General features: G+C 42.3%; 1 protein-coding gene across 1 annotated transcript; it reads left to right on the top strand.

The window, feature by feature from the left end:
- Positions 1-2,736: 2,736 nt before the first annotated feature.
- pus7l (pseudouridine synthase 7 like) lies at positions 2,737-11,312 on the top strand. The gene is made up of 10 exons (XM_078282003.1): positions 2,737-2,939; positions 3,047-3,936; positions 4,514-4,673; positions 5,105-5,324; positions 6,101-6,199; positions 6,417-6,498; positions 7,237-7,402; positions 7,758-7,884; positions 8,652-8,705; positions 10,217-11,312. Exons 2-10 carry the CDS (start codon positions 3,051-3,053, stop codon positions 10,607-10,609), a joined length of 2,187 nt encoding a protein of 728 aa, XP_078138129.1. The 5' UTR covers positions 2,737-2,939; positions 3,047-3,050; the 3' UTR covers positions 10,610-11,312.

The following is an 11,312-nucleotide window of genomic DNA, read 5'->3' as shown; positions in this document are numbered from 1 at the left end:
TATAGGAACATCTGGAGAGCATGAACACACGCACACACACACACACACACACACACACACAGCATGCACACTCAGACATTCATACACGCACACACACATATGTACATGCATGCTTGCCTAGTTTCCTGCTGCCAAATGTTTCAGTCAACTTCAAATGCACACATCACACACACACCAAATTGAAATCCTTGAGTCTAAATGTTTGACACACACGTGTGTACATAAGCACACACACACACACACACACACACACTTGCTCACACATCTGGAGGATATGAATGCACAGAGACATTCTGCAGCACAGAGGATGTGGGTGGGAGGCAGAACGCGGCGGGCCAAACCCCTCAAGAGATACTTGGACGAGTTCTGATCTGTGGAGACAAATGTTACGAGAATACACATCAATTTGATTCAGACTGCTGGAACAATATTCTGAGATATGCGGAATACTTGAGGAATATTAGGGCCAAGGGTGATAGAAGTGAATGTTGTGTCATGAATGAACGTCAGTGAGTGTTGCGAGAAAAGGCAGATGATCCTGGTAAAACACTTTACGGGAATATGAATGCGGGATAGATGATTTTCAGTCTTGTGCGGAAACTTCATATGTTCAATTTTGACATTTATACACTGGAAACATTCCATTTACACGTGTATCCGACATTTCCACACATTTCCTCATAGTTTTGATCTTTATACACTGCAGTTGTGAGACTACACTATACCTAACTTTATTAAAATTAGAGATTGTAATGAAAAAAAGGGAATTTTAGAGTGATGAAAGTGAATGTTGGAAGATAAATGACTATTGGTGTTCTGTAGCAGCCCCACATACCTGATTTTACAGTAAGTTACTGTAATTGTCATGTTATTGAAACTTTTTTTTATTGTCACTGACAGTGAGCATTTTACCCCACGATCTTTATAGAGCATGTTTGTGAAAAACTAGCTGTTTCTGGTGGAACAACAGTGACATGAGAAGGAATAATCTTAGAATATTTCTCAAGGAGCAATGTGAGGGGGGATTTTGCTTTATGTAAGACATTTTGGAACAAACAGAAAGAAGTCAGTGCCTTAAGTTTCCCATATTTTCTTTTGTTGAATTTTAACAAATGTGCTTCTAATATTTGAGTTAGTACTCACACTCACACCATAGCTAGTGGTGATGATAATGGGTGTCGTGTGAAATCCAATATTTCCATGATTTGTTTCCTGGAAAGCTGATGGCATTGTTTCTTTGCTTCAAGTCGCCGGAAACAAGAACACTGACTGCTGGCGTTGGTGTCCGGGAAAATCATTACCGTTTGATAGACTGATAGCGGACAGTAAGTTCTGTGTTTCCAAGTCTCAAGTTTCCTGACCCAAGGGCCAAGTAAACTATTTCAGAATGCCGTGTAAAATGTCAGAAATACACGGATGTCACTGACAATTAACCCCAGTATGCGCAGACAGGGTGAAAATGAGCCTGTTTGGTGGTAGTTTTGCTTTATTTTCTCAAGAAAAAAATGATATTCCATGCATTCCTCAAAATTCCGCAATTTTATATGTATCTTTAGTACATTTTCAGAAAATGTTTTTTGTATTAGTACTGGTATTAGTTGTATTAGTATTCATTTTAATGTAAAACAATGTATAACACTGGATATGTGGGCTTGTGTCTGTACTGTGTCACATGAACACACTCATGGCTATTTGCATAGTGTTTATAGGATGTTTGTGTGCAAAGTTTCATGTGTTTTGGACTTTGCATTTTGACAGAGACAGTTGAATAAGTGTTTACATTGATTCTGATGGGAAACATTTACACTGCTGACAGTAAGGCTGTGTGTATAACACTGTGTGGTAAATAGTGTTGTCATAGGCTTTTTTTAAAAAAGACTGCAACAATTTCTCTTGGCACTTCCTACCATTAGGTCTACTATGTATATACAGTATATTATTAAAATAAATTGATACCAGCGTTAAAAGGTCGGAAAGTGTTTTTACCATTCAATTGGAGCATAGAGATTTCGTAAAGACTGGTTTCCAGTGGTTCCACACTCATTTACTTGATAGTAAATATACTTTCTGAGCCTAAAGGATGTTCAACAGCTCAATGTTACTTATTAATAATAATGAGGTACTTTACTGAGCTCCTCACAGAGAGGTCAGAGGTCAGAGGTCAGTGGCAGCAGCCCTGCAGCTGTAGGGATTCGGTGTGTTGCTCAAGGACACTTCAGCTTTAACCTCCAGTTGAAGTTCGGTCTTTCTCATTGCTGCTGCTGCCAAATATTTCCTTATTTTGATAATAGAAATTGAGCCCCGTAATAGAACATTCTGTAGAACTTGAATAATTTATTTGATTAGAGAAATATTTCTGGGAATTGCTCCAACTACTTGCAGAAAAAAGACTCTATAGAGGAAAATAGCTTTCCACTGTTAACGGTGTAATTCTGACCAGAAACAAGGACGAAACAACAACCTTAGGAAATCCTTTTTGCCTCAAAATAGAAGGTCAGAGGTCACCATGTGGCTCACCTCAACAACAAGTAGAGCTGAGTAGATGCCTCAAGGTGGCTTTTAGTGCGCAAGGGACCGTGATGTAAAGCACTTCATGTAAATTTCCTTAGGCTTAATTCAAAAACCACTGCAATCCCGCCAGATGTGTGCGCGGCCCCTTTAAGAAACTCACTCGGCTGGGTCACGTGATGCGGAAATACACAGACTTGTTTTCTGCTTTAGCGTGGTTTTGTTTACATGCTGCATGTGTGTGTATTGCCTGCTAAATACCTGATAAGTAGACCCGTTCCATTAATATTCTGTTATAACAAATTCATATTCGTATTTCGGATACAGAAATACGCTTTATTTGTTTTGTTTGCGCTCGTGCAGCTTCCTCTACCATGAAAGTCGAGATAACGGTTATGTGATGGACATTGATTCATCCAGCAGCATATTAGGTATTTGCATTTAACGCTACATTATGAAAGCAGAGACGAAACACCCCACTGTCTTCAGTAATATGAGATTATGTTTAACATGTTATCCCTGTGTCTGTTTTTTGCAGTCGGATGAGACCAGTCGTAAGTGGAAACCCCCTGCAGTCGATGGAGGAAGTGAGGATGAAGGAGGGCTGTGATGCTGCGAGCGTCCCTGTGTGCTTCATATCAAACCATGAAGGTTTTCGTGGGAGCATCAAAAACTTCACCAGGGACTTTGTGGTGACCGAGATAGACATCAGTGGACAGCTAGTCAATAAACCAACAGACAGACAGGCTCCTCAGATGCTAGATCAGGTCAGCAGTCGTGGAAACAGGAGTGAAGCCAGTACAGAGTGTAAGCAGGACACTTCTTCTTCTATCCCAGTTTCACAGGTTACAGATACCTCAGCTGACTGTAAGGTGGATGCCACCGTACCTAGTCTGGATAGTTTTGACCTGAGTGTGATTTTAGGCCAGTCGGTCAGCGAGGAGCTTGAGCAGTTCGTGGTAAGTCTCAAAGACGAATCGGGCCTGGAAAAGGATGAGGTCGAGAAGCCGGCCGGGCGAGAGCTAACCCTGGGATCCTTCCCTGACAGACACCAGAGAGCTAACGTCCACCGGGCCGTCCGCCACCGCTTCCCCTTCCTCATGACTGTCACCAATCAGCCTGAGATCAGGGTGAGGGAAGACCCAGACTACAGAGAGCTCTCCGGATTGGTCACGGCGGACGAGGCGGAGGACTTCTTCAGGTTCGTAGATGCCAAAGTGCCGGGCTCGTCCTACACATTTGGAGCCGACGACAACAAGGAGCACAGGACGGCTGTGCACCACTTCCTCAGCAGACGGTTTGGCAAACTGGTGGAGACGAAGAGCTTCAGCGAGCAGGGCGGGACGGCTATCTCAGTGAGGCTGAGAGAGAGAGGCCGAGCCAGGAAGAGAGCCTCCGAGGACTGTAAGGAAGAAGAGGTTTACACCGGTGAGAGAGTAATAATGTGATAACACAGGAGCTTTTTCATTTTGTCTCCTCTCTGTTCTTATCAACTGGTACTTTCTTGATGTTTGTGTAGTTTACAGGTTTCCTATACAACTCTGCGAAGTCGGGAAAATAAATGAAAAAAGAAATCAGAAAGTTTGGGATATTGGACAGAAAAGCTTGGAAAAGAATTTTCACATTTATGTGGTTTTAGACCTGTCAGTTCACCTACTATATTTCTTGATGTAATGAAAAAACTTAATCTACAGAGTGATGTGGTGTAACTAATAGGAACCAGGCAAGATGACTGTCAGCATAAATCATCGGCCAAAATCGAACACTAACCAAAATCTTCAAATCCATTCAAGAAATTAAAGTTGTAGGGAAGGGAAGTAGGGAATTTTGGAATTGAAATTATGTAGGAACTCTGGGTATGTGATTCAGAGATGTGACACATACATATATGCAAACCAAATTTCTGTTATGGGACAGTAAAGATTTGAACTGAAACAAAAAATACGAAACCACCAGTCAAGACTCTCATTTCCTGCCTGTGTGCTGTGTGTCTGCTCCCCTGCAGCCTTCACCCTGTGTAAGGAGAACCTGGAGACTCTGGAGGCCATCAGCTACATGGCCGCAGCGCTGGGGATCCTGCCTTCAGATTTCACCTACGCTGGTATCAAGGACAAGAGAGCCATCACCTACCAGTCCATGGTGGTCAAGAAGGTCTCACCACAACGGTACTGCTGCTGCTCTTTCATACAGTTGGTTGGGCTGTGTTACATTTTACATTTACGGCATTTAGCTCAATCCAAAACGATTTACAGTCACACTGAAGTCACATTGAAATGAAAAATGAACCATCATATCATACACCTATTTGACAATTTATGCCAAAAAGAAAAATGATTTTATATCAAAATAATTTCAATACCGGTTCTACAACATTTTGTTCAACAACTTTTGTAATACCTTTTAATTCCTCTTGACAAATTTCCATGGGAAAGAAGAAAACTTGAGTCGTCACTGTAAGAATCCAACATTTTGAGTCTCTTCCCTAGCTTTCAGTATCTTTTAATGCCTTAAATGTCGATTCTATATTCAGCGCTGGCTCCTGCTGTGCTGTGTCCAGTTGAGCGTACATTCGGTTGATGTTTTTGTGTGTCGTCAGGCTGAGAGAGAAGACAGCAGAGTTCGAGAAGAGAGGGATGCGTCTGTCTCAGATCCGCTCCGTCAGCGAGCCTCTGAGGCTTGGCCGCCTGCAGGGGAACCACTTTGACCTGGTGGTCCGCGACCTGAGACCACACAGGGCCAGCGACACACACCTGGCTGGCCCGGACACACACACTCACCTGGCAGCACTGGTACAGCAAGCAGTGGAGAACGTCAAGGTATTATTCTTATTCTTATTTCAGCAGATGTGTGTCTTCTTTGGGACAACCCAGACTTGCTTTTTTATTTTGCAACACAACATATGTTCACAACCATGCATATTACCACAGTGTATGTTGTAACTTGTCCCAAACTAGACACATAGATGGTGCATCATTTTTAAGGGCGAGCCACCAATGAGCTTCGTTCATATCATGTCCTCAACTTTATGCGTGGGAGTCACAGACATGGATTAGGCTAAAAAATCTCATAATGGAGATTTCCACCAAAAGGGATATTTTAGTGTAGTACTAGGCATAATCTGTGTTATGAAACAGCCCTGTGTGGATGAGCTGTACGAATATTTCCTCTAGATTTCTTCTCTTGAAGGAGTGGTCAGGTCACTGATACCACATTTAGGCCACAGAACACCAAAACATGCTGTTACACAACATGGTATACCAGTTTTGGAAAAAGAATCATTAGCTTAAGTTTAACATTCACTATATCTAAAATGTAGATGAACCAGTCTGTAAAAGTGTCATCATTTGTCAACCGAGGACTTAAATTATCTGCTATTCTTCACAAAGTCCCATTTGTGTTTATTTTTTGCAGTCGATCATTTTGAAAGAGTAGGCGTCACTTTTTGAAATGGTGGATACCTGTTGCTGGAATGAAACCGTTCACTTTTAACTGTCTCACTCCTGCTAATCAATGCAAGAGGAAACAGGTTAGTGGTCTTTCAAACTAGCTTTATAGCAGCTGCCGGACACACTCTGGTTGTTGTTCCTTGCAGGCCAGAGGCTTCGTGAACTACTACGGACCACAGAGGTTTGGCAGCGGGCAGAGCGTTCAATCTGACCGAGTCGGACTGGCTCTACTCAAAGAAGACATGGTAGGTTTTACAGACATTTACCAAAACACAGGATCTGGTATCTTGTACTGTGAAACTAAGGTGAGCAGCCACTGGGCATCGCTCACTGCACTCGGCCTGCAACACCTCCACAACCCTCAGCAGTAAATTGCACCATCCCACTAACATTAAACCCTGTTCATAGCCTATTTCAGGAAATGAACTGTTGTTGATGTGTATTGTTGTGTGTGTGAATCAGGGGAGTGCTGTGCGTCTGTTCTTCACCCCAGAGGAAGGGGATGATCCTCAGAGCCAGGCCAAGAGACACTTCCTCCAAACAGGTGAGAGCTGATATAACATTGATCGTTTGTTGTATTGATTATTGCAATCTAAAATCACTGTGGTTAACAGCGTGAATTGAAGAGCTGTGATCCCTGTGGCTATACGCTTTTCCTGTTGATGCTAAAAAGAAATTGATGTTAATGTCCCTTCCCAAGACCTTTTCAGTATATACCTATATAAAATCATAGCCCATTGTAGATTAGGAATCATAAGAAGTTTAGTTAAACCTTTACAGAGGACATATTCCATGTGTATTAACCTGTGTAATAACCAATTAAAAAGTTTAGCAAGCACATGAAAGTCATAATATATTTCAAACAGTGTGTCCAGTACTGTGACGTCTTTTTCCTTGGATTTTCTGTTGATGAAGTTTCTGTAGGTGGCGCTCTTTTCTTTGTCATGGTGGCTATCGCTGCTCATCTTAACCGCCCAGTTCTTCTTGTGCTTATTGCAAATAAACCGCTGTTGCTGCTGTTGGAAATGTAAAACACATCACCTCCTCTTCCACCAGAGGATTTTTCCCTAGAAAGTCCTACCTGACACTGTGTGTTTAGAACGGCAAATTTAAAAGCTTTTATGAACTGGGTATAGGTTGAATCACTGTTTTATTATAACAGTAATGATCGATAGAAGAGAAGTAAAGTGGACATTTTTTTATATGACAGTGCAGCAGATTATTACAAGTTTTTCATTCTCTTTTTTCACTTTTTCCTGTCTCTTCTGGTTCTCCAACCTAGACAACGCCAAGGAGAGCCTGGTGTTGATGCCCATGTCCAAGGCCAGGGAGCGGCTGATGCTCCGCGCGCTGCACCGCTACGGGACGGGGTCGGACGGCTGCGCCCGTGCCTGGCTCAGCCTGCCCCATGGCATGAGAGTCTTCTACCCACATGCCTACTGTAGCAGGTTAGCTGCAGTAAAGTATCCCAAACATTTTTTTAAATCTTTTGTTTTTTACGCAGGGGAGGTTTGCTGAAAACACACGCTCTTTTTCAGCAACGTCCTTCAACCCAGCAACCTTCCTGTCATAAACCTGCTTTCCTGACCTTTTCAGTTCATAAACCAAGTCTATCCTTAATGTGTGTTTATCCACTTTGTTTATTTTTGTTTTTATACGGATCAGACTTTATTATGAAAGACTGTCATAAAATAATTCATAGTTAGGAAATTAATACCAGCTGCCAGCCAAGTACTTTGCTTGTAAGTTTGAATATTCTACTAACCATTAACCAACCAAAAATCAAATGTTTGTGGTTGTCAGAGTGTGGAACGAGGCGGTGGCACACAGATTGTCTACTCTGGGCCACAGAGCCAGGCAAGGAGACCTGGTGTGGAGGCAGGCAGGGCAAAACAAACCAGAGGGCACCGGGGAATCCAGCTTGCCTCAGGTAAGATAGGACAGAATCTAGAAAAACAAATAGTTGCACACTCCTTACATTTGTTGTGACATTCATTTTATGCACTGACATTTCAGCTGTAGTGCGAAAAGCACTATGGTATGGTGTGAAAAGCAAATAAATTATTTATTAGAATAGAATCAACTGACCTCCTGCCTCTCACCTGCATTTTCACTGTTTTACCGTTGCTCCCCGAAAACTGAAATTCCCGGTCCTGAACAGTCAGTTTATTGCTGTAACTAGCATGTTGTGTATTGATATGTATACTACAAGCTGTCACTCTTCTACCGTTCTACCATTTACTGTTAAATTGCAGCGTAAACACTGAAAACGACATTTAAATTACATTTGGATTTTGGGCATGTAGCTGAGTGAGCAGGCAGGAGTTCAGTGTTTTGCTCAAGGACACTTCAACAGTTCATGGGCATACTGGCTTTTGCTGGGATCAAACCTGTGACCTTTTGGTTACAGGACAGTCTCTCTAACCATTAGGCCACTTTGTCACCCTGCAACCACCCTGTTGATTTACTGAGATCAAATCAAATCAAATTTTATTTATATAGCACATTTCATACAGATGTAAACTTAATGTGCTGCACATTCAAAATGAAAGTAACAAAGTGCATCATTTAGACATGTATACAAACACACACTCTCTCACACACACACTCATACCCTTAACCAAATGCCTGAGAAAAAAGGAAGGTCTTAAGCCTTTAAATGAGTGGCAGATCTCAGATGGACCTTTACTTTTCTAGATCCATGTGGTGACGGGCCAAGAAGAACAAGAGGGAGTCTACACACTGGGACAGGTATGCACTAGAGAAATACTACTACTGCTATTACTATTACTACTACTACTACTACTGCTACGGCTACTGCTGCTACCACTACTACTACTACTACTACCACTACTGCTACTACCAGTACTGCTGCTATTACTAGTACGACTACTACTACTTCTATTTCTACTACTACAACTACTTCTACTACTACTACTAATTCTACTACTATTACTACTACTACTGATAATAACAACAATAATAATAAATATAGCCGCAAGCGGCAATTGCGGGGTCCATGCACAATTTGAAAAGACAGACAGATTGACAAAACATTACAGAAGGTACAAAGACACACAACTGACAGGTTGTGAAGATCGGACATGCAGGCTATTTGTTATGGCTTAACACCATCTTTTGTGTTGGCCCGTGACTTCTGTCAAGTTAATCTTCTCATTGCAACCACATTGTTGAAGTTATTCACAACGGCCAAACTTTCTATTACTTGTTCTTGACGACTAACGACTTCGGAAAGGACAAGTCTGGATTTGATCCCACAACCTTCCACATGAAAGGCTGATGCTTTACCTACTGAGCCAAGTGCCTGTTACAGGTTTACTGAGGAGAAACTACCTAAAGGGAGAAGTATTGTGATACTGCAGCCTATGATTGACAGATTGACAGTGCTAATCACTTTATAGAACATTGTAGTGCTCTCCATTAACAAATAAAACAAGTCACATGGGCCAGAAAACTGCTGCTGCACTGCTCTGTCTGCGAAACATCTGGCCTCACCCCAGTCAGTGATGCCAATCAGGTATTTTGTCATTGATGATGTCAAACACCTGCTTTGAGTTTTCTGCACTGTGTGATTTAGTGTTGATTTACTTTTCATGAAACTTCAAAATGGTCAGAATTTATCAGGGACTTGAACTCACAACCTTGTGTCACAAAACCCTGAGCTTAACCACTGCCAACTTCCACTTTGGTGTGCTGTAATGAGGAAACAAACCAAAGGGACACGTGATTGGTCATAGGTGATAGTCCAACCCGTATTAAAAGCCTCAGAAAGAATATTATAACTGTATTCAGGGACGATGTTTCAGCACAAGCCAAGGTATGGCAGTGTGACATCACAAAATGCCTCAACTACCCAGAGGGAAAAAAAGTGTTTCTTAAATAATTCAAAATGGCGGACAATACAATATGCTGCACTTTTAAAGTGATATATGGGTTGGACTCGGCACCTTCCAAAGAATCTATGTACACAAGAATTTTCAGTCCAGTGCCACCATCTGGCCAATGTGTGTGGGCCGCCTTGCCTGAGTAGTGGGGGGCCCTAGGAGCCCACCTGCCAAATATGGTTGCTGTAGGACTTACGATTTCTGAGCTGCAGATATTTTTAGTGGAGAGAGAGAAAGAAAGAAAGAAAGAAAGAACAACAATTCCAGCAAAAACAATAGGGTTCCAGCACTACATGCTTGGACCCCTAATAATGTATGTTTTTATGAGCCTAAGTGTTTGTTTGTAATCTACGGCAGGTATTACTGCCCATGCCAGGCAACACTGTCAGGTACCCAGAGAACGCCGTGGGGACTTGGTACCAGGAGAGACTGGCCAGAGACGGGCTGGAAAACTGCCGCTTCAGAGTCGGCGCCCTCAAACTCAACCTGCCTGGCTGCTACCGCCCCCTGCTGGCCTTCCCACGCAACCTCAAACAGCAGCTACAGAGCAGCACAACAGCTGGGGAGGGAGGAGGAGAGGTTATGGCAGACAGCAGTAGAGGGGGGAGAAAAACTGAGGGGCAGCTGAATGGCATGGCATTAGAGATGAAGCAGGACTCGGACTCGCTCACTCTCACCTTGAACTTTGACCTGGACACTTCCTGCTATGCCACCGTCTGCCTCAGAGAGATCATGAAGTGTGACCCCTAGTGGTCAGGTGTCAAGGTGTGGTTTTTTTTCGCCATCATTTTCAAGAGTAGTAGACTATTTCTGTTGTATTTGTGTAAACTTAATAATGAATAATTACTTTTTTTGTTTACTGGGAAAGTAAACAACTCTTTTCTAACTCACCAGTACTATACTATACCTCTACTGGCCCTGCAATAGTTGTGATACAGTCTTGATAGTTGTGATTCAATTTGAATACTGAGCAGAATACTGTGGTCCTGTTTGAGTTGGAGAGCAGCATGCAGAAACCAACATATAACCCTGCCAGCACCAATGAAAGTGGGCCAGTATGAAATATATTTAGATGCCTTAATAGCACACTTTTGTTCACACTTCATTTGGCAAGTGAATGATCAAACAATGAAAAAGAAACATGCCGTGTGGTGACAGCAGAAGTGTGGCGCAGTAAAAAAACATTTACAGACAAGATGGGATCAGCAGAAGCAGTTGGAGCAGGGGAGGATTTGTTTAACACATCCTGAGTAAGAAACAATTCATTTCAGCTTTCTTTATAGGTGTGACCTCTCTGTAAAATTGTGTTTTTTTACAAGCAGGTGTGCAAAATTCCTTGATTTGTGCCATGTATGAGACTTGTGGCTGTGTTTGGTTTATGTAGTGTCCACTAACCACCATTAGGTGGAGTCAGCAGACCATGATTGCCAGACACAAACCACTGGTAGTCCTA

This window comes from Centroberyx gerrardi, chromosome 24 (assembly GCF_048128805.1).
Source record: "Centroberyx gerrardi isolate f3 chromosome 24, fCenGer3.hap1.cur.20231027, whole genome shotgun sequence".
Lineage (NCBI taxonomy): Eukaryota > Metazoa > Chordata > Actinopteri > Beryciformes > Berycidae > Centroberyx > Centroberyx gerrardi.
Note: the sequence above shows the minus strand (reverse complement) of the source record. Positions and strands in the feature narration are given on the sequence as shown.

Bases quoted from the DNA above. Each gene is read 5' to 3' on its own strand.
- pus7l (XM_078282003.1), top strand. From the start codon at position 3,051: ATGAGACCAGTCGTAAGTGGAAACCCCCTGCAGTCGATGGAGGAAGTG. The intron at 4,674-5,104 runs GTACTGCTGCTG...GTGTGTCGTCAG, and splicing joins AAGAAGGTCTCACCACAACG to GCTGAGAGAGAAGACAGCAG. The intron at 6,499-7,236 runs GTGAGAGCTGAT...TCTCCAACCTAG, and splicing joins GAGACACTTCCTCCAAACAG to ACAACGCCAAGGAGAGCCTG.